Source organism: Xenopus laevis, chromosome 3S (genome assembly GCF_017654675.1).
Source record: "Xenopus laevis strain J_2021 chromosome 3S, Xenopus_laevis_v10.1, whole genome shotgun sequence".
Classification (NCBI taxonomy): domain Eukaryota; kingdom Metazoa; phylum Chordata; class Amphibia; order Anura; family Pipidae; genus Xenopus; species Xenopus laevis.
The window spans coordinates 20,761,135-20,787,709 of record NC_054376.1 but is presented as its reverse complement, the minus strand read 5'-3'; the positions used below and the strand labels follow the sequence as shown (position 1 = coordinate 20,787,709).

The window sequence follows — 26,575 nt, the reverse complement described above, 5'->3', positions numbered from 1 at the left end:
TTGCTTCAGACGGGGACAAAATTCCTTCCTGATTTCAAAATGGAAATCGGACTAGTCCCTGGATCAACTTGTACTGAGCTTCCATAACCCTGTATTTCCTCACTTGCTAAAAAGCCATCCAACCCCTTTTTAAAATGATCTAATATATCAGCCTGTATGACTGATTTAGGGGGAGAATTCAACATCTTCGCAGCTCTCACTGTAAAAAACCCCTTCCGAATATATAGGCGGAACCTTTTTCTAATAATCAGAATGGGTGACCTTGTGTCAGCTGGAAAGACCTACTGGTAAATAAAGCATAAGTGAGATTATTATATGATCCCCTGATATATTTATACATAATTATCATATCACCCCTTAAGCGCCTCTTCTCCAGCATGAACATCCCCAATTTGGCCAGTCTTTCCTCATAGCTAAGATTTTCCATACCTTTTACCAGCTTAGTCGCCCTTCTCTGGACCGTCTCTAATTCAGTAATGTCCTGTTTGAGCCCTGGAGACCAAAACTGCAAGGCATATTCTAGATGGGGCCTTACCAGTGCTCTATAAAGTGGAAGAATGACCCCCTTCTCCTGTGAATCTATGCCCCTTAATACAGCTCAAGACCTTATTTGCCCTTGATGCTGCTGACTGGCATGGCTTGCTACAGCCAAGTTTATTATCTACAAAGACTCCAATGTCCTTTTTCATAATGGATTTGCCTAGTGCAGTCCCGTTAAGGGTATAAGTGGCTTGGATATTTTTACATCCCAGGTGCATGACTACATTTATCAACATTGAATCTCATTTGCCACTTAGCTGCCCAGTTTGACAGTTTATCAAGATCCTGTTGCAAGGACACCACATCCTAGCTGGAATTAATTGGGCTGGATAGTTTTGTGTCATCTGCAAACACTGATACATTACTTACAATACCCTCCCCTAAGTCATTAATAAACAAGTTAAATAAAAGTGGACCCAATACCGAGCCCTGAGGGACCCCACTAAGAACCTTACTCCAAGCAGAGAATGTATCATTACTTATCATGTGCTGGATGTTACTTAGCACCACTATTAAGCCTATAAATGAATCCGGATCATATAAATGAGTTAAAGAAAGACGCAGGCCTATATGAATTAAGGCATCATTTAATCAGTCTGGATATTATATTAACACATATATACAAAAATAAGATCTGGCAGTTGTCCTACAACCCCTGGCTTTTACAACTCCCCCCACGCAGATAAAACAAAACAAGAAACTACATTTATCCCCATATAAACAAATATGTTTCAGAACAGCGTGTGCAGTACTCCCAATGAATTTCAGTTAGGCAGCCTTCATAGCCTACAGGGCAGTTAAGTGCAAGCTCTGTTGGTTTCCTTCAAAGGTGTTAGGAATACATGAAACTGGCAGTTCTGAAGATTTTGAAGTGATTTTAAGCTTGGCAGGTGGTCAACATGAAGATCAGAATCCCACCCCACTCATTATTATGGGATTTGCCTGCACCTGACTATTAATAAATTGGGTGCAATTCCTGCCTGCTGGTGCATCAACTGCCCACTGAGCTAGAAATTGCTAGGAATCTTCCCCAGATCAGTAAGGAAGGCTAGATTGTTTTACTGTTATTTAAATTCCTGCCCTCTCCTGTACAGCATTATGAATTCAGAGATCCTGGTTATTGTTCTCAAGGACCTGCACTTTTTCTCATAAATGCAGGCAGCTATGTGCATGGGGGGTCACACTTGAGACCCCTAGCTTGCGCATCATTATATTATTAGGAGAAACATGTCATTTTTTTATAAATAACATGTTAAAATCTTTAAAAAGTGGGTGTGGACTTAAGTGGGTGGAGCCATATTTTTCCTCGCCACCCCACTCCTTAGCATTCCCCTTTTTATTTGCTTCAGTCAGAGAGCTATGATCAAAACTTCATTATAATGCTCTAGCAAAGGCCTTGTTGCTAGGTCAGTTAGCCTAGCAACAGGATAGCAGTTTAAAACGGCAAATTGGAAAGCTGCCAAACAAACAAAAATTATCTAAAAAAAACCCAGAAAAACTGCAAAACCCCTTAGAATCTCATTGGTTGCATTATTTGTGAGTTTGACGTGCATAATTATAATAAGCAAGTCAGCTCCAGGCTGATGTATTTAAATATTCACACCAATCACCATCAGCTCCAGGCTTAAATAAATAAATAAATCACACAAGCACAATCAGGTCCCAGCATAGCTGAACCCATACAGGGAGGCACATTTATCAAGAGTCAAATTTCAAATTCATTTGAGCTTTTTAAAAACTCCCATAAACTCGAAATTTATCAATAAAATCTAATTTTTTAAAGTCGGGTGAATAGAATCGACCTGCAACCTTGAATCAAATTTGATTCAAATTTCAAAAACTCGATTCAGGAAGGCTACAAACAACTCCAAATTGATCCCTGGATGTCTCCCATTGATTTAAACAGCAATTAGTCTTTAGTTTTAGGAGGTGGTGAATCGTTGAATTTGAATTCTTATAGGGCCAGAGTATGATAAATCTCAAAGATCGAATTCGATTTTTTTTAAAAAAACTCGAATCGAATTTGAATAACTGCCTGGTCTCTAATGACAGTTTTGACCATAAAAAACTCCAAAATTTGAATTTTGAATTTGACCCTTGATTAATCTGCCCCATAGTATTCATATGCCCATTAGAGTGTCAGTTCCTATGCAAAAGGAAATCTTCATTCAGGAAGTCCCTGATGATCCTGTTGACTTCCTGTGGTCTGTCCTGTTGCAGCCAATGGCTGGCGTTGGCTATGATTTCTGCTCTGAACGGTGCATGGACATACTGCTGCATCTCTGGCACCATTGCAGCCTCCAGAAATGCGTCGTGTTCCCCCCATAGAAGCAGAGTTGGAACAAGGACATCCTGGGCCTTCAACGGGAAAAATCTGCAGAATTAAAAGAACAGAAAAAAAGAAGACAATTTGCAAGTTGTTTAGACTTCCGGGGGGGGGGGGGGGTTGCTGTACTTTAACAATATATAGAGGTTGTCTACTTGCCCTTGCCTGGTCTATATCATACTTACAGCTCATTTAAAATTCACTTCCCTTTTTATTGGGCCGCCAGATGCTTTTTGGATACTCAAGGTCAAAAGGCTACTAAATGTGCACTCCATGAAAATGAGAGAAGGATCCACTTTTGTGCCATAGTAGGTGGTCCCAGGGATTAACCCCTTCCACATTGCCTTACTTTAAATATATGACTAATGCAGTGCTTTCTATTTTCTCACTGAGCACCAAAGACCACCCACCCAAGTGCCAGATGCCTTTGTACTTTGGGCTCTTTTCTGTATCCAGTCTCTCCATTCACTCCCAGCCCTTCCACAGCCCCCCTCCCTGTGCTTTTGTCTCCTGTCATTCCTTTCCTAATGGACCTTGGAAAGTCTGTAGGGCACAAAATTATCTGTAGTACAAAGTGCAGAGAGTCCCATATTTTACAGCATAGGAGGAAAAACCTGACAAGAATCAAATCCACCTTAACTAAGACTTGAATAACACAGTGACATGTTGTGCCCCATAACTGCTATATTGTTTACTAATTAAAATCCTGTCTAGTACTGGTTGTGGTGATCAAACTGCACTTGACTTGTGGTTGGAATTATTGCCCTAAAAAGCACCTGTTTTTGGGTTGTAATTGAAAGTAAAACAAAGCTCAAATGTGAGATTCTTCAAAAAAATGATATATACTGAGATTGGTAAAAGTAAAAAAACATTTATTATATAACACTGATCAGTGGAAACCAAGAGAGCTGCAAAGCAGGAAGTAGTGTTCTGTTATGTTAGACATCCAGTCACTCCAGCATTTATACATTAAATTTTTGGCTAATTAACTATATTAGAAACATGTTTTATTTTGCAGAGCCTATCTATTTACCCAGTTTTTATACTGAACAATTCCTTTAAGCTGGGCATACACTGCTCTGCTCATTTGGTAAGCTTGGGCTCCATGACAAATAGTCAGATTATAATGAGGGCCGACAGAGACCCTGTTGGATAGAACTGCACAGGGCCGGACCAAGGCAGTTTGGCACCCTAGGCAAGAGCTTGAATCAGCGCCCCCCGTCGAGCATTGCCATTTCCCACCTTACCATGATGATATTTAAATAAAGAATCCATCATACAGCCCCCCGTACCTCTGCCAGCAAGCCCAGCAGCCATCCATCATACTGCCCCCTGTACCCGGCACACAAGCCCAGCAGTCATTATATTGCCCCCAAGCTTTACCTGTGCCAGCAGCAGCAGCCATAAATAAATCAACTCATACTGCCCCCACCCCAAGTATCTATGTACCTGTGCCAGCCCAGCAGCAACATTAAAAAATATAAAAATATGACCCCCAAATCTGTACCTGGCTGTGCCAGCAGGAAGCTTCACAGTACAGAAAGAATATCTTTAATGTGATTCTTCAATGCAACTGTACAAGGCTGCGAGCACTGAGCCACACCAACGCGCCAGGCCGAAAGCTCTCTGCCTCCCTCTGGTGCGTCATTGACATCATCATCGACATCAGTGACATGTGTACGCACATTGCGCTGCTCCACCACACCAGACAGAAGCAGCTCTTAAGCTGTCTAGCACTTGCCAGCAAGAGGTATAAGGTGAGGGAGGTGAGGCGATAGGTGGCATTATTATATAAATAAATAAGCACTTAAAAACAAAACAAAAAAAAATTTCGCTTTAAAATGCGCCCCTCAATGATGGAGCCTTAGGCAACCGCCTACTCTGCCTACCCCTAGTTCCGGCCCTGGTAAGCTTTCATACATCTGCTAGGAAAGGAGCCCCCCTATAAGATATATTAGATCTAACTGTCAATGAATATCTGACACCCAACTGCTGCATGAAGACAGAATGAAGAGAAACAGATGCTGAGAGAGAAATAGTGAAGATAAACTTGATTGTTTCAGAAACGGTACAGAATATTTAATTGATTGTATTTTGTTTCTTATTTCAGTATGAGGAAGCTTATATTAAATTTTCATTTCACGATAGTTCCCCTTTAATTTAAAGGTACAACCCTTTTAACCCCTTGCTGTTGGGCATTTGCTGGCAGCAGAGGGAGTTGGAAGGACTTATAGAATCATACGCTGCATGTTGATATAATAGAGACCCCTTTGTGTGTGTGTGTTTATTAGTATTTGTGGGGGTCGCTTACCAACCCCTCTGTTACAGAGAAACCAAGTGTTACTATCAGCAGAACAATGGCACCAACCATTTAAACATAACGGCAGGAATAGAGCGCAAAGGCATCAACCCATACCTGTCCCCGCAGCCGCCTTCCACTGCACAAACCCGCAACCACTCCAATAACAAATATTAAATGCCCTGCTCCAGCCCCGGGCCTATCCCTTCTCAAACAAACCTCTACGGACAAGCCGCTCGTGGGAAATGACAGGAGAAAGAGTTCTTTTGCGTGAACTGTTTGTCAGCTACGTCAGAGAAAACCCAATGGCATCACCGCGTCATTGACATTAGTGACATGCGTACGGACGTCGTCTGCTCCACTGGACAGAAGCAGCTGTCTAGTACTTGCCGGCAAGAGGGATAAGGCGAGGGAGGTGAGGTGGGAGGTGGATTCTGCCAGACTCTGAGTGCCATGATTATATAAATAAATTTTAAACAAGCGATTAAAAAAACCAAAATGAAAAACCAAAAAAAATCCTCTTTAAAATGCGCCCATCACTGATGGCGCCCTAGGCAACCGCCTACTCTGCCTACCCCTAGTTCCAGCCCTGGAACTGCTTGAGTGTACTAGTGTAGTCCTTGTCTGATATGCCGGATAGATATCTAGCCAGATGTTGGGGTGTTGAAACGCCCCCGTACACAAGCCAATGAACTGCTTACAACAAAAATAGTAGCACTTCTCAACAGGTAAAGCTACATCCATGAGAGTCAATTGTTAGTACACTAAGGGGGTTATTTATTAAAATACGAATGACAAAAACCCCAAAAAATTGTTTTTTTACTGTAAAATACAATTTTTTTCTAAAAAAAAACAACACATTTTTAGGGATTTATTATATCATGAGGATGGAAAAGGAAGATTTTAGTACTTACCGTTAAATCCTTTTCTCTCATCCTATAATGGAGGACACAGGCACCATGGGGATGAAGAGACTGCAGTTTAGAGAGCGGACAATAAGATGTTAACGGTAACTCCTCCTCTTGCTCTGAGCTTCATTCCCTGCCTCCTCCTACCATATCCAGTTTCTCACCGAAGAAGGAGTAAGCTCACCCAGATAACCCAAAACAGAGGAGTCTCCCCACCCCATAACCAAAACTATTCTAACTAGAAAAAAACGCCAACGTGGAGAATTGTAACATACTTGGGCACCCTAGGATGGCCCAACCTTGGTAAACCAACCTTTGTATATCATCTAACAGGGAGGGAAGGCCTGTGTCCCCCAATATAGGATGAGAGAAAAGCATTCAACTATGAGTACTAAAATCTTCCTTTCTCTTACTTAAATTGGGGGACACAGGCACCATGGGGATGTCCCAAAGCAACACCTGAGGGCGGGACTTGTATCTCTTGTCAGGTGCTCAGTCTGTAACACCTTCCTGTTGGAGACTGTAGAAGCGTGTGGTGAAAGTGTGTAGGGAGTACCAGGTAGCGGCTCGACACACACCTGCTCGGCCGAGGCTTGATGTCGAACTGCCCAGGAGGTACTGATTGAGCGTGTAGCGTGAGCTTGGACTCGAAAGGTAGGCAGTCTGCCTTTCACTGTATAGTCTCGGATGATGGTGGAACGAATCCATTCGGCTATGGTTGACTTAGTGGCTCTCGTAGTGCCGGCGCCCAAGGCAACCCGGCCGACTACATCGCCCCTTCTGAAGGGTGCGCGTGCTCTAGGGAGCTGAAGAGCACAAGTTGAGCTTCCGTGCGCACATGCGCAGAAGAGCGCACACGTCTAGGAAGTGCTGATTGCTCTCACAGGCGGGGAAAGAAGCGTCTTACTAGGGGTAAGGTGGCAAAAGAGGTACGGTGCCTGGCGCCCTCCCACATTTGCGCCCTAGGCACGTGCCTCTTCTGCCTACCCCTAGTTCCGGCTCTGGGCTCTCGTACCTCTTTTTTGGCCTTCTGGAAGAATGAAAAGTGATTTTGTTTTTCTGATCAATTTAGTAGCCTCCAAGTAGGACTTGATTGCACGTACCACGTCCAATTTGTTTAGACACCTCTCTAGTGGATTCTTCGGCTCTCGGCATAGTGATGGGACCATCGGATATTGATTGACTTGGAATTGTGATACTACCTTAGGAAGAAACTCCGGTGTCGGTCTGAGAATCACTTTATCATAATGGATAATGATGACTGGCATGATAGTGCCGCCAGTTCTGAAATTCTGCAGGCCGATGTAATTGCCAAAAGGAACACTACATTTCCTGTCAGTATGGCTAGTGGAATAGAATCCAGTGGTTCATAAGGTTCTTCTTGTAGGACTGAGAGAACCAAGTTCAGGTCCCATGGGGGAACAGGATACTTATATGGGGGAACTAGTCTAGTCGCCCCCTGTAGAAAAGTCTTAATATAGTTGCTCATCGCCAGATTTTCCTGAAAGAGTATGGAAAGTGCTGATACTTGTCCTTTCAGAGAGCTCAATGCTATCCCCTGGGTGAGACCATCCTGGAGAAAGGAGAGAATGTCTCCCTCCCCTGCCGTCTGCAGATTTGTATTTCTGGCTTCGCACCATCCGATAAACGGTTTCCACACACTGTGGTAAATCTTTGCCGATACTGGCTTTCGCGCTCGTAGCATGGTAGGGATTGCCTCCTTGGGGGCTTCAGATGCCTCCAGTATTAGGGCCTCAAGAGCCACACCATTAAAGCCCCGGTACAGTTAGGCCCATAAATCTTTGGACAGAGACAACTTTTTTCTAATTTTGGTTCTATATATTACCACAATGAATTTTAAATGAACCAAATCAGATGCAGTTGAACTGCAGACTTTCATCTTTAATTCAGTGGGTTGAACAAAAAGATTGCATAAAAATGTGAGGAACTAAAGCCTTTTTTTTAACACAATCACTTCATTTCAGGGGCTCAAAAGCAATTGGACAATTGATTCAAAGGCTATTTTATAGGCAGGTGTGGGCAATTCCTTCATTATGTCATTATCAATGAAGCAGATAAAAGCCCTGGAGTTGATTTGAGGGGGGTGCTTGTATGTGGAAGATTTTGCTGTGAACAGACAACATGTGGTCAAAGGAAGTCTCCATGCAGGTGAAACAAGCCATCATTGAGCTGCAAAAACCCATCCAAGAAAATGCTACAATATTAAGAGTGGCAAAATCTACAGTTTGGTACATCCTGAGAAAGAAAGCTCTGATAAACTCAGCAACGTAAAAAGACCTCGACGTCCACAGAAGACAACAGTGGTTGATGATCGCAGAATCATTTCCATGGTAAAGAAAAACCCCTTCACAACAGCCAAACAAGTGAACAACACTCTCCAGGAGGTAGGCGTATCGATATACAAGCCTTCCATAAAGTGAAGACTGCATGAAAGTAAATACAGAGGGCGCACTGCAAGGTGCAAGCAACTCATAAGCATCAAGAATAGAAAGGCTAGACTTGAATTTGCTAAAAAAAAAAACCCATCTAAAAAAGCCAGCAGAGTTTTGGAAAAACATACTTTGGACAGATGAAACCAAGATCAACCTCTACCAGAATTATGGCAAGAAAAAAAGAGAAGAGTGGAACAGCTCATGATCCAAAGCATGCCACATCATATGTAAAACATGGTGGAGGCAGTGTGATGGCTTGGGTGTGCATGGCTGCCAGTAGCACTGGGACACTAGTGTATCGATGATGTGACACAGGCTGTCCTTTGTCAAATCATCGATAAAAACTAGTGTCCCAGTGCCAAATGAAGCAGCCGAATGAATTCTGAGGTGTTCAGAGACAATACTGTCTGCTAAATCCAGCTGATCCAGTCAAATTGATTGGGAGGCGTTTCATAATACAGATGGACAATGACCCAAAACATACAGCCAAAGCAACCCAGGAGTTTATTAAAGCGAGGAAGTGGAATATTCTTAAATGGCCAAGTCAGTCACCTGATCTGAACCCAATTGAGAATGCATTTCACTTGTTGAAGACTAAGCTTTGAACAGAAAGGCCCACAAACAAACAGCAACAGCTGCAGTAAAGGCCTGGCAGAGCATTAAAAAGGAGGAAACCCAGAATCTGGTGATGTCCATGAGTTCAACACTTCTGGCTGTCATTGCCAGTAAAGGGTTTTCAACCAAGTATTAGAAATGGACATTTTATTTTCAGTTTTTTAATTCATCCAATTGCTTTTGAGTCCCACTGTGGCAATGTACAGAACAAAAATTAGAAAAAAAGTCTCTGTCCAAAGATTTATAGGCCTAACTGTATGTGAATTCGGGTGGACAATCGGTCCTTGTGTGAGTAGGTCTTCTCTCAATGGCAGCCTTTGTCGCCATGTCTACTATCTCTGCAAACCACGCTCTGCGGGGCCACAAGGATGGTTATCTTCTTGGTGACCCGTGGTAGAAGACCCAAGGGTGGAAAGAAGTAGGCTAGGGAGAATATCCAAGGAATCACTAGGGCGTCTACTGCTTGTGGGTCGACACTTCTTGCTACGAACCTTGGAACCTTTTGGTTGTATTGAGATACCATCAAGTCCACCTCTGGGAGGCCTCATTTGTTCACTATAATTTGGAACACGTCTGGGTGTAGGCTCCATTCTCCTTGATCTAGTGTTTCTTTGCTCAGATAATCCGCTATCCAGTTGTCTACTCCTGGCAGATATAGGGCTGATATCGCTGCAACTTTTTTTTCTGCCCACGTTAGGATTCCTTTTGCTTCTGCCAGCTTGACTTCTGGTGCCTCCTTAGTGGGTTATGTAGGCTACTGCTGTCACATTGCCTGATTGTATCAGCACTGGTCTTCCTTGTAAAAGAGCTGTCCAATGTTCTAGTGAGATTGATCGGGAGACATTTCTCCAATTGTTTCCAAAGGCCTTGGACTGTTTTCTGGTTCAGCACTCCTCCCAAGCCATGTAGACTGGCATCTGTTGTTACCACCGTCCATGAGTGGTTGGGAAATGGTTTTCTGTGCTGGGATCAGATTGGATTTGTGGTAGTTGATTAACCACCCCAAGTGAATCAGTGTCTGTAGCACCTGAGATGTGCAGCTGTTGGCTATCTCTAATGAAGGGGCGTTCACTAGAATTTCGTCCAAATAGGTGATAACCCTTATGCCCCTCAATCCCAGTTCCGATAATGCTGCCACCATTACCTTTGTGAAGATGCGGGGCGCTGACGATAGGCCAAACTGCCAGTGGTTCCCTGCTACATAGAACCTCAGGAATCTGTGGTGATTTGGGTGAATGGGGATGTGCAGGTATACATACTTTATGTCTATCACCGTCACCATTTTATGGTCCTCCATGGACATCAGCACTGATTGGATTGATTCCATCTTGAAGTGGTAAGTTTTGACGAAAAGGTTGAGGGTCTTAAGGTCTAGCACCGGTCTGTAGGAACGGTAATTCTTGGATACGATGAAAAAGTTTGAATAATACCCTTTCCTTCTGTCTGACCTTGGGACGGGTTGGATGACCTCTGCATTTGATAGGTCTTGGACGACTCCTAGGAAAACCAACAGAAAAGGCCGTAAGCTGGGGATGGGGGGTTGGAAAAATCCTTACCAGTTCAGACAGAGTGCTTGTGCCCAGAAAAGGAACGTTCCCTGTGTATCAGGTGTGTCAGGCTTTGCCTGCAGCCTCCATAGAGCTGGAAGGCATCTCTTTCTTTTTTTTTTATTAAAGTTGCTGAAAACTATCTGGCTGATGAGGCATGATCTCCATCGAAGTTCAGATCAATTGCTCCTGCCACCAATTTTCTGTGTCTTCTTCTGAGGACACAAAGAAACTGGAGATGGTAGGAGGAGGCAGGGTATGAAGCCCAGAGCAGGAGGGGGAGTCACCGTTAACATCTTTGTGTCTACTCTCCAAGCTGCAGGATCTTCATCCCCATGGTACCTGTGTCCCCCAATTTAGATGAGACAAAAGTCAGAATCTGAAAATTCGGCATCTCAGACCTTCCGAAGCTATATATAAGTCAAAGGGAGAAGTCCCAAAGATATCTTGATCTGCACTGATCTTCCAATAATCCAAAGATTTTGTGGTTTTCGGCCAAAAATTTGTTTTCGGGGGAAAAATCTGAAAAATTTGTACAATTCGTTTTTTTTCACTATTTTTTCTGGGGTTTTTTGTACAAAGAAAATTTTCGGGAAACTGTATTGATAAATAAGAAAAAAAACCTGTGCGCATTTGGTCAGAGTAGTTTTCAGAAAATATTGACTTTGACGTCAGGTTTGGTTACCTGACAGCACATATGGTGCTTCTCCCTCACCGTGGGCCATGGCCCTTAAAGGTATCTTAAAATCCCCCTGCCGTGAGATTGCTTTCAGATTATGAGTGACAGACCCAATTTCACTTTTCACCTGCAGGTTGATCCCCTGAATGGAGCACACCCGTTATTGACATCATTCTGTATCATACCAGTCTCAATCAACTGCAGGGGACCATTCTAAACCTTATTCAAAATCTCAAATGGGCAACACTGTATCCCCTGCTGGGAAAATCTTCTCATCTAATTCAATGGATAACAGTTAACCTCTCTCATCCAGAGCAGTGTAAAAAGGAAAGTATTGTACAAGGCTCTCCTGCGGCTAATAAACTTTTGTCCATGGGTAATGGAAGTGTACAGCCCCACCTGCTATACACTGGATGAAGCCCGGGGGGGGGGGAATTACAAAATACAATCTCCATGGGCATCATGTGTGGACCTGCTGCTCTCACCCAAAAAGGTTCCTGTAGTAGTTAAGTGGAGGTGTCAGGGCTCCTTTCTGGGATGGGTAGTATACATAGGACTCTATCTCTTCATTACTCAGCTTGCACTCCACATTCTGTATCCCAAGAGTGGCATCCGTCATTGGTTTCCTTATGTGCTGCAAGGAGATTGGAAGAACATATTAATGTATGGCTATGACTGCAATTAGATAGCCAGGTATTAGCACAGAACAAATAAGGCATAAATGACACTATCCTGCACACATAATCCCTTGCCTCCGGAAATAAAACCAACCTAATGAAAAGATCGTTATTTAAAAATGAGGTGGGTTGGAAGTTCAGGTGGTCCTTAAACTCTTATGGATCATAATATAGGTAGCACTTTGTATATGGACAATGTATAATTGTTTGGTACAATATCCCTTTAAACTGGGATGCCAGTAGCACGATAAAGGGGAACTATGGCAAAAATTAAAATTTTATATAAGCTTCATCATACTGAAATAAAAAAACGTACTAAATTCTGCACCATTTCTGAAATGATTAATTAATCTTCACTCCCTACTACCATAGCATTTTGTCTCTCTCCATGCAGGTGTCAGGACTCAGATTTGACTGACAGTTAGGTACAGCCTTTGGGGAGGGGACACCCTTTGTCGAGATATATTTGAGGAAACATTTTCAAAATAACTAACTAACTGAAATCCAGTCTCTCTACGTGCAAGGTTTGTGCTGGAGACATATATTGTGTTAGATGTCACTAGATGTCCCCCAAAAGATTTATAAGATCGGTCAATCAAAATCAGACTCTGATTCCTGGTTTTCACAATAGACCTCAATAAAACATTGCCTTCTAGTGGTCAAAACAAGTGTCATACGACTGGTATACTCCTTACCTCAAAATCTCGCAAAGAGAGAAGGATTTCAGGAATTATGGGGAGCTGGAAGAGGAAGACATAACGGGAGGAGAACAGCTGAGAAGGATGAGAGAGCACATAATCTGAGAAGAGAAGAACAATCCATTATTAAATGTCAATAGTAGAACAGACTTTCACTTACAGCCCACAACATTCTATACCCTTGTACTAGATGGCACTACCGGACTTACATTGCTTCTTGTAAAATCTTATTTTAGTGATCCCCAATCTGTGGCTTTCTAGTTTGGAACCAAGTTTTGGTTGCATAAAAATCAGGTGTACTGCCAAACAGACCCTCCTGTTGGCCTATCAAACCACTTATTTTGCACCCCCAGGGACATTTCCATGCTTGTGTTGCTCCCCAACTCTTTTTACATCTGAATGTTGCTCAGTAATAAAAGATTGAGGATCCTGTCTTAGCTTAAGTAGCAACTACTTTGTTTAGAAGACAAGTTAAAGTTCAAACTCAATCAGATTTTCTTGTTCCAGGTGCCAATATTACTACAAAGACTATTAAAGGAGAACTAAAGCTTAACTAAATAAGTAGGCTATAAATGTTGTATATTATGGTTTGAGCTTCTGTACCAGCCCACAGCAACCGCAGAACTTTAGCAGTAAAGATCTGTGTCTCCATAGATGCCCCAGTAGCTCCCCATCTTATTTTCTGCTGATTCACTGCACATGCTCTGTGCTGCTGTCCCTTACTGAGCTTAGGGACTCACTCACAATATACAGTACACATTATAAGGCTGATTAGTAATTAATACAGATAATTACTACATGGCAGCACAGAAACCAGTGCAATTAGCATCAGAATTTAATAATCAGCCCTGTAGCATCAGCTTATATTACAAACAAACCTCATTTTCAGCATGATCATTTGTGACATCCCTTAGCTTTTTAACAGCTGCTCAGAGCACACTGAGCATGTGAGTGTCACAGACACTTTCCAAGATGGTGACCCCCTGCGACAAGTTTAAAGTCCTGGATCATTGCTGAAGAAGCTGACACTTTAGGCTGGTGCAATAAGTTCTGTATATAAATATGGCATTTTTAACCATATTCATTTCTGTCCTATAAAAGTGGTAGCTAAGTCTGAGAGGATGCTCTGTGTTCTAGGATTAGGAGTATTTTAAGGCAGTGCATGTCCTAGTGCTACCCTGTGTATTGTATGGGTCATAGGATCACCATGGAAAGCCGAAGGATGAGGTGCATTCATGACGATGAGGTGGGTGACCATATCACGGTGTCGAACAGCAAAAGTCCAAGCTAAAGTGCCTCCCCAGTCGTGGCCAACCAGCACGCAGCATGAGTAACCTGAATTTAAAAGCAGAGTATTATAAACAGTCCTTTACAATGTGATATGTGTGCCAGCACCAAGCACCCAATCTGTCTACTGGGAATGTGTGTAGTCACTCTGTGTTCAGGCATGAAATACACCCGGTCAATGTTCCAGACAAATTACCCACCAGCCTAACTCCATCTGTCAGCTGCAGTCATGTGACTTTAAAGGAATTGTTCGATGTAAAAACAAGAAACTGGGTAAATAGATAGGCTGTGCAAAATAAAAAATGTTTCTAATATAGTCAAAAATGTAATATATAAAGGCTGGGGTGACGGGATGTGAAACAAAACAGAACAGAACACTACTTCCTGCTTTGCAGCTCTCTTTGTTTCCACTGATTGCTTACCAGGAAGTAACCAATCAGTGACTTGAGGGGGGGGGCACATGGGTCATAACTGTTTTGAATCTGAGCTGCATGCTGAGGGCCAATTGCAAACTCACTGAACATTTATGTCCCATGTGGCCCCTTAAAGTCACTGACTAACTAAGAGTTAGAGAGCTGAAAGCATTTTGGATAACTAAATATATTAGAAACATTTTTTATTTTGCAAAATCTATCTATTTACCCAGTTTTTATTTTTACACTGAACTGTTCCTTTAAGGCTGCTGCATACACTCTCATTCAGGGGCAGGAGCATGGGGAGACAAAGCAATGAGGAGAACATCATAACACTCACATATCTATGTATTTAGCAAATGAAACTCCCACCACCAGTAGCTGCAGCCCCTGTAAATATGCCGCTGGCAGTCACTCTCATGTGATAGGCTGCTCTAGCACACCTACTTCACTACTTACATCCCACAATGAAATAATATGAAGTCTGGTTCTACCATTGCTGCAGCACCTTGTTAAATGAGTGCCAGAAGCTGACCATAGGGAATCCTTACCAAGTCCTCTGATAAGTTCCTTTAAGTCTTGAAGTAGGATCTCCATTTTGTAATCTTCCAGCCTGGAGGGGGCGTCGGATCCTCCAAATCCCCTGAGGTCTATGGCGACTGTCCGATATGCATTAGAGAACTCATCCAGCTGGTACCTCCAAGAGTACCTTTCCCACATGAAAGGAGCGATAATAATATTAAAGGAGAACTACAGCCTAACTAAAAAAGTAGGGCAGAAATGTTGTGCTTGTGTACCAGCCCAACGCAACCACAGCCCTTTAGCAAGGAAGATCTGTGTCTCCAAAGATGCCCCAGTAGCTCTCCATCTTATTTTCTGCTGATTCACTGCACATGCTCTGTGCTGCTGTCACTTACTGAGCAAAATATACTGTATATATAGAATATTAATATCACAATATAGTAGGGATGCACCAAATCCAGGATTTGGTTCGGGATTCCGCCAGGATTCGGCCTTTTTCAGCAGGATTCGGCCAAATCCTTCTGCATGGCTGAACCGAATCCTAATTTGCATATGCAAATTAGGGCTGGGGAGGGAAATTGCGTGACTTCTTGTCACAAAACAAGGAAGTAAAAAGTGTTTTCCCTTTTCCACCCCTAATTTACATATGCAAATTAGGATTTGGATTTGGTTCGGTATTCGGCCGAATCTTTTCAGAAGGATTCGGGGGTTCGGCCGAATCCAAAATAGTGGATTCGGTGCATACCTACAATATAACATAGTAACATAGTAAGTTAGGTTGAAGAAAAGACACACATACATTAAGTTCAAACATTTAACTTTTATAACCTGCCTAACTGCCAGTTGATCCAGAGGAAGGCAAAAAAAAGAAAACATCTGAAGTCTTTCCAATTTGCCTCAGAGGAAGGCAAAAAATCCCATCTGAAGCCTCTCTAATTTGCTTCAGACGGGGACAAAATTCCTTCCTGATTTCAAAATGGAAATCTGACTAGTCCCTGGATCAACTTGTACTATGACTTCCATAACCCTTTATTCCCTCATTGCTAAAAAGCTAACCAACCCTTTCTTAAAGCTATATAATGTATCAGCCAGTACAACTGATTCAGGGAGAGAATTCCACATTTTCACAGCTATCACTGTAAAAAAAACCTGAATATTTAGGTGGAACCACTTTTCTTCTAAACGAAATGGTTGACCTTGTGTCAGCTGGAAAGACCTACTGGTAAATAAATATGATTATCATATCACCCCTTCTCCAGTGTGAACAACCCCAACTTGGCCAGTCTTTCCTCATAGCGAAGATTTTCCATACCTTTTACCAGTTTAATTGCCTTCTCTGTACCCTCTCTAGTACAATAATGTCCTGTTTGAGGGCTGGAGACCAAAACTGTACACTATATTCTAGATGGGGCCTTACCCGTGCTCTATACAGTGGAAGAATGACCCCTTCCTGCCGTGAATCCATGCCCCTTTTAATACAGCTCAAGACCTTATTTGCCCTTGATGCTGACTGACATTGCTGACTGACATTGACTGACATGACCTATCCTTCATAAAGCCATGCTAATTGCTGCTTATGATACCATTTACTAGGACAAAATTTTGAGTGTGTTCCCTTAACAAGCCTTCAAATAATTTGCCCACCACAGATGTCAAACTTACTGGTCTATAATTGCTAGGCTGAGATCCGAATCCCTTTTTAATTATTAGAATCAGCTTTTCTCCAATCCATAGATACCATCCCAGATGAAAGCGAATCTGAGAAAATAGGGGCCGGTCTAAAACTGAACTTAGTTGTCTTAGAACCAGGGGGTGTATGCCATCTAGCCCTGATGCCTAGTTTACATTTTTATTAAGGCATTTTGAATCATATCCTGAGTCAGCCACTGAGTACATTGAGCTGAGCCATCAGTGCAGCTATGAAGTGAAAAAAGGGGGGTTGTGGGTGCACTCCTAAGGCCATATAAAAACATATTTAAGTACAAAAATCCCCTTTCTAAATAATTCAATGAATATGCAAGTGCATGTATTTAAAAAAGAAAAACAGGGTTTTTTGTTACAAAGTTATGATCATAAAGTTGATAAGCCACCATACCAAGTCAGGGTAAACCCCATACGGTGGTCCCTAACTTGTTTACTCAAAATATAAAAGGTCATATACCTCTCTGCTTAACAGCATTACTTGGAGTAAAAATCTCCTGAGGCTTGGTTTCAATCTGTGGACTAGATCCTCCCCCGCCACCTGTGTATGCGGCTTTTAAAAGAGAGACTGCCCAAACCAACGCCCATTTTTAAAAAAAATGTGATAATGAAGAGACTATAATAAAGGCAAAGTAAAGTTGTGTATATATATATATATATATATAGGTGCACACTTGTGCGTGTATGTGTGTGATTATAGGTATAAGTACAGGTGTGGGTATAGATGTGAACAGAAATGAAAAAGGAAAAGCATACATGCACTTGCCTATTCATTGAATCATTTAGACAGGGGATTATTGTGCTTAAATATGTTTTTATATGGCCTTAGGAGTGCACCCACAACCCGAACTTACGGTCACGTCTTTCTGAGTTCCCGGGTGAACCACTCTGCTCTTGGGAACTAGCTATGCAGTTGCACTAAGTTCTGGACAGGTTCCCTGGTCCCAGTTATGCATGCCCAAAGGGACTTACAGCTAGAGTTGCCACATGGCCAGTAAAAATAACGGTTGATCCCGTTAGGGAAAAAAAGATAAATATAAAGGAAGGTCGGTATTAATATACAGCTTTACTTTGCGTTTATTATAGTCTCTTCATTATCAAATTTTTTTTAAAAATGGGCATTGGTTTGGGCAGTCTCCCTTTTAAAAGCCGCATATGCAGGTGACGGGGGAGGATCTAGTCCACAAATTGAAACCAAGCTTCAGGAGATTTTTACTCCAAGTAATGCTGTTAAGCAGAGAGGTATATGACCTTTTATATTTTGATTACAGGTAAACAAGTTAAGCCACCATACCACGTCAAGGTAAACCCCCATACGGTGGTCCCTATCAACTTTATGATCATAAACCCTGTTTTTCTTTTTAAATACATGCACTTGCATTTTCATTGCATTATTTAGACAGGGGATTATTGTACTTAAATATGTTCTTATATGGCCTTAGGAGTGCACCCACAACCCCCCTTTTTTGTACTTCAGCTATGAAGTGAGTCTGGGAACTCAGACTCCTCTATTGTATACACTGAATAAAAGAATTGATTTAGCACATTTGCCTTTTCTGTATATGTTACAACCATATAACGCTGATTAGTAATTAATACAGATAATTACAGCACATAAACCAGTGCAATTAGCATCAAAATTAAATGATCAGCCTTGTAGCATCAGCTTATATTACAGGCCAACCTCATTTTCTGCTTGATAATTTGCAACGACCCTTAAGCTTAGCTTCTCAACAGCTGCTCAGAGCCCACTGAGCATGTGAGTGTCACAGACACTTTCCAAGATGGTGACCCTCTGTTACAAGTTTTAAGTCCTGGATCATTGCTGCTATTAGGAAGCTGAAACTTTAGGCCGGTGCAGTATATAAAATATGACATTTTTAGCCATATTCATTTTTAAGGTTTAGTTCTCCTTTAAAGACTATTTACTTATTGACAGAAATAATAGTGACTGTATTGAAAATAGACTATTGAAAAGTAGAAAGGCACAATATGAGTCTTCATATCCAGGCCCGGACTGGCAATCTGTGGGTTCTGGCAAATGCCAGAGGGGCTGCTGTATAGTTCCATAGAAAGTTACCATATAGTGGGCTGGTAGGAAGCTGTTTTGGGCTGGTAGGGGGCTGTTTGGGCCTCTGTGTACTTGGAATGGCAGGGCCTATTTTGACTCCCAGTCCAGGCCTGTTCATCTAAAATCAAGGAATGACTTATGTTACGTTTCTCAGGGCACATGTGCTGTTTACCTGCATTTGTAGTAGTTTCTGAGATATTAGCAGTTTTACACTCCTAATACCAGGCTTTTTGCTCATTAGCTCTCTTTAAAGGGCAGAGTGTCAAAACTGCTAACTGGCTGTGCCCTTCCTGGAATCAGTTAACCCTAAGGTGGTGACCACTAAAAGGTAATGTATATTGCAAAAGTGCTCAGAGAACCAGTCTGCGTAAGATCATATCAGTTCATTTCTGGGGTTAAAATAGGACTTGAAGGGGTGGTTCAACTTTAAGTTTACCTTTAGTATGTTATAGAATGGACATTTCTAAGCAACTTTTCCACTGATCTTCATTATTTATTTTTTATAGTTTTTTAATGATTTGTCTTCTTTTCTGGCTCTTTCCAGCTTTCAAATGAGGGGTCACTGAACCCACCTGAAAACAAATACTATGTAAATCTACAAATGTATTGTTATTGCTAATTTTTATTTCTTCTCTTTCTATTCAAGTCTTCTCCAATTCACATGCCAGTCCCTTATTCAAATCAATGCATGGTTGCTAGGGTAATTTGAACCTTTGCAACCAAATTGCTGAAATTGCTGGAGAACTACTGAATAAAAAGCTAAATAACTCAAAAACCACAAATAATAAAAAATGAAAACCAACTATAAATTATTTCAGAATATCCCTCTCTACATCATACTAACATTTAATTCCAATGTGAACAACCACTTTAACCTTCCTACAATTCTATCCCTGGCAGAGCACCTCATTAATAGACTGTCTTTACTCTGAAGCCCAGTTCCCCTTATAGAAACCTCCTGGGTAGCCCCACTGTAAACTGTAACTGTACAGCAGGTAAATAAAGCAATGTTAAATTACCAGTTCTCAGGGAAGCCATGAAGGAGCAACATTAAGGGGTTCCTCTTATCTCCTGAAGCAACATAATGGAAGCGAATTCCAGAATCCTATAGGAGATAAAAAGAGCTACAAATAACCAGTGGAAAACCAGTGATTCCATTCACTACAGCAGCCGTATTCTCACACACTGGCCTTAAACAGGTAGATCTGCTCATTTTTAGCAAGGTACCCAGAGAAGCAAATATTTGCCAAAATGGTGGGTGGGACAAAAAGGGCTGATTCAACCTTGGGCCAACCCAACAATCAGATCATGGGGGCCATGTGCAATTCTTTGGGAAAGGACCATATCCACTGTATAATGAGGTCCTCACCCAACAGCATTTAGTCTTCCTGATGAATACGAGTTCCGGACAGATATTGGTGGAGGGGGGAAGCATTTTAGGTCCATGAATAGACCAACAACCTGCTGGCAAGACTAGCCCATTAGCAACCTGGGTACGGTCAAATCTTCCTAGCCTTGAACATTAAAGTCAGGGCTAGTTATAGGGTATTTGCCCTGGGCTCCCAGTATCACAGGAGAGAAAATAGCGTGGGAACAGAGTAATAATTTGAACAGACGTTGGATACTTTTTACTTACGAATCAAAGTAGCAACCAATCAGTCACCCTTAAAGGACCAGTAACATAAAAAAATGTTTAAAAAATTTTTTTGTACTTAACGAAAAAAAACACATCAAGACACTTTTAACTTTATTAAGAATTAACTTACCGATTCTCCGCTTGCGTTCCTCTTCAAAAACGGCGACAGGGCGACTATCCATCGTGCAACGGTCGATTTCTCCTCCCTGGCTATCTCCTATAGAAGGCAGGCAGGAGAAATTGATTGCCGAACGATGGATCGTCGCCCTGTCGTCGTTTCTGAAGAGGAGCGCAAGTGGAGAATTGGTACGTTTATTTCTTAATAAAGACTTTGCGAATTTAAATTCCACACAGAAATTAGAGCGCTCACCTGTTACTCCACAGACCTTTTCAGGTGTCTGGTGCTAAACAGCACATAAGGCCCCCTGCTAACAGCCAGCACAGTTACAACAAAGTTCAAAGTTGCTGTAGCACACAAATCCGTTTTAGTGATGCAAAAAGTGATTTTTATTGGCTCATTGCAGACTTCAAAACATGGCAACGTTTCGGGCCACACAGGGCCCTTTATCAAGCCTTTGCAAATTTAAATGTGACTTGGTGGTTTTTTTTCGTTATGTAGAAACGATTTTTTAAAAAAAAAACAAAAAAAAACTTTTGATGTCACTGGTTTTAAGCCTCCTGATGGTGGGTTTCAAGTTGGACATCCCTGATTTATGTAAATTCCCCAATTAGATAGGAGGCTCCCATTCCCTTGTTATGAGGGCATTTATTTACTAACTCCAGGCTTGATTATGGTCCGTGGTTTCAATATTAATGAGCATAGCAGGGGCCATTTTTCCACCCTGGGTAGTAACCCATAGCATCCAATCAATTGTTAGCTTTTTCAGCCAGCTGGAGGAAGAATAGTGAAAGCAAAAATCTGATTGGTTACTATGGGTTACTGTCCAGGTGCAACTTTGACCAGTGCTGGTAAAGAAGCCCCAGTAACTCTGACATTTCTACTAAGCATTTGGCATCATGGGTCTTATTCCAAGAATAACTCAATTATCTGAGCCTCCCCTCTCTACTAGGCATCCATACCTTTATCCTGATGTATCCGTGCTGCCCATGAACGTTGTTTGTCAGACATGGAGGAGCAGCCTGGCGGGGTCCCCAGCAAAATGCGCTAAGTGGGCCCCGAGTCAGTAGCCGTAAGGCATCAGGCAGATAGGAGACAGCTGCCAGCAGCGCTGCGAAATATACCAGGACCCAGAACAAGACTCCAGTCACCCGCAAGGCAGTCCTTGTCACGATCAGGAGAAGGCGGGACAGATAAAGCTGCATGGCTTCACCTCCAAGTTCTCCACATGGACCTGGAGAGAAAGAGTTACATTTGTTAGAATGTCTTGGCCTTTGCATGACAAAATCAGTATATGGATGTAAATCATTCGCCATTGTATTTCTGTATTCCTAAATAGAATGATGTCCATAGGCACAAAGCACCAGAATGCCCTGCAGAACAATGATTTCATTGCAGTTGAACGGACTGTGCATTTAACCATAGTTTTCCACACTGCAACGTCAACAACTCTACATCTTTTGCTGAACTATTCCATCCATCATTAATCCTGGAGCAGCTGGAGCTTGTAGTTCCAGCTGGTGGGAAAAATCACATGTAAAGCAAATGATCTCATGATCTGCACAAGATTAAGGGCATTATTAGCAATACACATACAGTCAATCCCATACAGGATTAGAAAGCCTGAAGCTATGCACAGGTTAGACTCTTTCCTCCACCAATACATCACCTGTTACCGCCTCTCCTTCAGCACAGAGGACAACAAACAATCTCCGCCCCGTGTCCTTTCTTTCGAGTGTTATCATTGGCCAAACGTAGTGTCTGTCCGTCATGTATAACGCATTCCCGCATTCCATTGGCTCTTTTATATACCCCATCACGTTTGTTTGAGCTCCATAGGTGTCAGCGCTAGGTCGCGCAGTAGAGTAAAGTTCACATGTGGGGGGGGGTCAAGCGAATCAGAAGCTGATTGGCTTGAAGGCGGGGGTCAGGCTTTTTGTTCGAATATACGGGCTTAGCATTGATTGACAGCAAGAGTAGCCTATGAAAAGACTTTATTTTTCCGGTAACATCCCTTGGGAATACTAACCAATCCGGCACTTCTCAGAGCTACTTAGATTGGCTATTGTTTTTTTATTTGCTATCTTCGTATTTAGATATTTTACTTTGATGTTGTTATAGCTAGTACCAGTAAAAGACTACATACTTGTCAATGCTATGTGAATTGTGCACAAATGACTAGGGAGGCTGCCTATTGCCTATTAGCTGTGCTCAATATTAAACAATTAGTACTTCGTCTGCGGGATAGCAGGTATAGTAGGGACGGGAGAGATGATGCCTGTAGTAGCAGTGGGATAGTAGTCTCTCTGGGATGGGACTGTGACTGTGGAATAGCAGGTAAAATAGGAAGAGATGATGCTTATATAGTAACAGTGGAATGATAGTCTTTGGGAAGGGACCATGGCTGTTGGATAGCAGGTAAAGTCGGGAGAGATGGTGCCTATAGTAACAGTGGGATAATAGTCTCTGGGAAGGGAGTGTGACTGTGGGATAGCAGGTAAACAGGGCCGGGCCAGGGTAGTTTGGCACCCTAGGCAAGAGCTTGAATCAGCGCCCCCTGTCGAGCATTGCCATTTCCCACCTTACCATGACGATATTTAAATAAAGAATCCATCATACAGCCCCCCTGTACCTCTGCCAGCAAGCCCAGCAGCCATCCATCATACTGCCCCCTGTACCTGGCACACAAGCCCAGCAGTCATTATATTGCCCCCAATCTTTACCTGTGCCAGCTGCAGCAGCCATAAATAAATCAAATCATACTGCCCCACCCCAAGTATCTATGTACCTGCCCAGCAGCAACATTAAAAAATATAAAAATATGACCCCCAAATCTGTACCTGGCTGTGCCAGCAGGAAGCTTCACAGTACAGAAAGAATATCTTTAATGTGATTCTTCAATGCAACTGTGCAAGGCTGCGAGCACTGAGCCACACCAACACGCCAGGCCAACAGCTCTCTGCCTCTCTCTGGTGCGTCATTGACGTCAGTGACATGTGTACGCACATTGCGCTGCTCCACCACACCGGACAGAAGCAGCTCTTAAGCTGTCTAGCACTTGCCAGCAAGAGGTATAAGGTGAGGGAGGTGAGGCTATAGGTGGCATTATTATATATATAAATAAGCACTCAAAAAACAAAACAAAATGAAAAACAAAAAAAATTTTTGCTTTAAAATGCGCCCCTCAATGATGGCGCCTTAGGCAACCGCCTACTCTGCCAACCCCTAGTTCTGGCCCTGGTAAGCTTTAATACATCTGCTAGGAAAGGAGCCCCCTATAAGATATATTAGATCTAACTGTCAATGAATATCTGACACCCAACTGCTGCATGAAGACAGAATGAAGAGAAACAGATGCTGAGAGAGAAATAGTGAAGATAAACTTGAATATTTCAGAAACGGTACAGAATATTTAATTGATTGTATTTCGTTTCTTATTTCAGTATGAGGAAGCTTATATTAAATTTTCATTTCACGATAGTTCCCCTTTAATTTAAAGGTACAACCCTTTTAACCCCTTGTTGTTGGGCATTTGCTGGCAGCAGAGGGAGTTGGAAGGACTTATAGAATCATACGCTGTATGTTGATATAATAGAGACCCCTTTGTGTGTGTGTTTATTAGCATTTGTGGGGGTCACTTACCAACCCCTCAGTTACAGAGAAACCAAGTGTTACTATCAGCAGAACAATGGCACCAACCATTTAAACATAACGGCAGGAATAAAGCGCAAAGGCATCAACCCATACCTGTCCCCGCAGCCGCCTTCCACTGCACAAACCCGCAACCACTCCAATAACAAATATTAAATGCCTTGCTCCAGCCCCGGGCCTATCCCTTCTCAAACAAACCTCTACGGACAAGCCGCTCGCGGGAAATGACAGGAGAAAGAGTTCTTTTGCGTGAACTGTTCGTCAGCTATGTCAGAGAAAACCCAATGGCATCACCGCGTCATTGACATTAGTGACATGCGTACGGACATCATCTGCTCCACTGGACAGAAGCAGCTGTCTAGTACTTGCCGGCAAGAGGGATAAGACGAGGGAGGTGAGGTGGGAGGTAGATTCCGCCCGACTCTGAGTGCCATGATTATATAAATAAATTTTAAATAAGCGATTAAAAAAAACAAAATGAAAAACAAAAAAAAAAATCCTCTTTAAAATGCACCCATCACTGGTGGCACCCTAGGCAACCGCCTACTCTGCCTACCCCTAGTTCCGGCCCTGCAGGTAAAGTAGGAAGAGATGGTGCCTATAGTAACAGTGGGATAATAGTCTCTGGGAAGGGACTGTGGGATAACAGGTATAGTAGGGGGAGATGGTGCCTGGGAAGGGAGTGTGGCTGTGGGATAGCAGGTATAGTAGGGAGAGACGGTGCCTATAGTAGCAGTTGAGATAATAGTCTCTGGGAAGGGACTGTGGCTGTGGGGAAGCAGGTATAGTAGGGAGAGATGGTGCCTATAGTAACAGTGGGATAATAGTCTCTGGAAAGGGATTGTGGCTGTGGGATAGCAGGTATAGTAGGGAGAGATGGTGCCTAAAGTAACAGTGGGATAATAGTCTCTAGGAAGGGACTATGGCTGTCGGATAGCAGGTATAGTAGGGAGAGATGGTGCCTATAGGGAAGGGACTATGGCTGTCGGATAGCAGGTATAGTAGGGAGAGATGGTGCCTCTGGGAAGGGAGTGTGGCTGTGGGATAGCAGGTATAGTAGGGAGAGACTGTGCCTATAGTAGCAGTTGACATAATAGTCTCTGGGAAGGGACTGTGGCTGTGGGGAAGCAGGTATAGTAGGGAGAGATGGTGCCTATAGTAACAGTGGGATAATAGTAGCAGGAAGGGAAGGGACTGTGGCTGTGGGATAGCAGGTATAGTAGGGAGAGATGGTGCCTAAAGTAACAGTGGGATAATAGTCTCTAGGAAGGGACTATGGCTGTCGGATAGCAGGTATAGTAGGGAGAGATGGTGCCTATAGTAACAGTGGGATAATAGTCACTGGGAAGGGACTGTGACTGTGGGATAGCAGGTATAGTAGGGAGAGATGGAGCCTTTAGTAATATTGGGATAATAGTCTCTGGGAAGGGAGTGTGGCTGTGGGATAGCAGGTATAGTAGGGAGAGATGGTGCCTATAGTAACAGTGGGGATAATAGTCTCTGGGAAGTGGCTGTGACTCTGCCCCCCCCTGGCTTACCTATTCCTTTGTGCGGCTGCGACAGGGGATCAGGGAGGGAGGTAAGGTTTTTTCCCGTGCCCCGTCGGCCCAGTCCACCTCTGGAGGAGTATACCCCCTTTGTTTCAGTTGAGTGCAACGAATAAGGCTCAAGCTGAATATTTAGTTTAGTAAAACAAAACAGAGTGAAGAGGGGGTTGTTTTACAGAGCTCACTATCTTACTTAGCTGATTACAGAGGAGATAGTAAGTGTGAAAGGAAAACAATGCTCTAGTACTGCTACATAATAAAAATAACTGGATTTTTCTGATACCACAGAAATAAAGGGGTGGTTCACCTTTAAGGTAACTTGTATTATGTCATATAACGGCCAATTCTTTGCAACTTTTCAATTGGTTTTCATTATTTAATTTTTTATAGTTTTATAGTTATTTGCCTTTTTCTTCTGACTCTTTGCAGCTTTCAAGTGGGCGTCACTGATTCCCTTCTAAAAAAAAAGCTCTGTAAGGCTAAAAATGTATTGTTATTGTTACTTTTTTTATTACTGATCCTTCTATACAGGCCCTCTCCTATTCATACTCCAATCTCTTATTCAAATCAATGCATAGGTGCTAGGGTAATTTGGACCCTAGGTATCAGATTGCTAAAGATGCAAATTGAAGAGTTGCTGATTAAAATGCTAAATAACTAAAAAACCTTCAATAATAAAAAATTAAAACAAAATGCAAATTGTCTCAATATCAATCTCTCCATCATCATAAAAGTTATCTCAAAGGTGAACAATACCTTTACGGAGTCTGTGGGGGTGGGTATAATACTAAAGGTGGTCTGGGCATTTACCCTAAATCTCCATGCATGGGAATGAGTAGCGACAGTATCTTTTCAACAATATTCTCTTCTTATGTATCCTGCAGGGC

At 42.5% G+C, this 26,575-nt stretch overlaps 1 protein-coding gene across 2 annotated transcripts; it reads right to left on the bottom strand.

Moving 5' to 3' along the window:
* Nucleotides 1-1,111: 1,111 nt before the first annotated feature.
* Nucleotides 1,112-22,397, bottom strand: ephx3.S (epoxide hydrolase 3 S homeolog). Of its 2 annotated transcripts, none has more exons than XM_018254986.2 (8): nucleotides 22,160-22,397; nucleotides 21,453-21,724; nucleotides 19,756-19,841; nucleotides 14,994-15,151; nucleotides 13,949-14,077; nucleotides 12,740-12,843; nucleotides 11,853-12,001; nucleotides 1,112-2,914 (listed from the first exon to the last, which is right to left on the bottom strand). In XM_018254986.2, exons 1-8 carry the CDS (start codon nucleotides 22,305-22,307, stop codon nucleotides 2,680-2,682), a joined length of 1,281 nt encoding a protein of 426 aa, XP_018110475.1. In that variant the 5' UTR covers nucleotides 22,308-22,397; the 3' UTR covers nucleotides 1,112-2,679. The 2 variants fall into 2 exon arrangements, with proteins under 2 accessions (XP_018110475.1, XP_018110476.1); XM_018254987.2 differs by lacking the exon at nucleotides 22,160-22,397 and adding an exon at nucleotides 22,087-22,156.
* Between the last annotated feature and the right edge of the window lie 4,178 nt (nucleotides 22,398-26,575).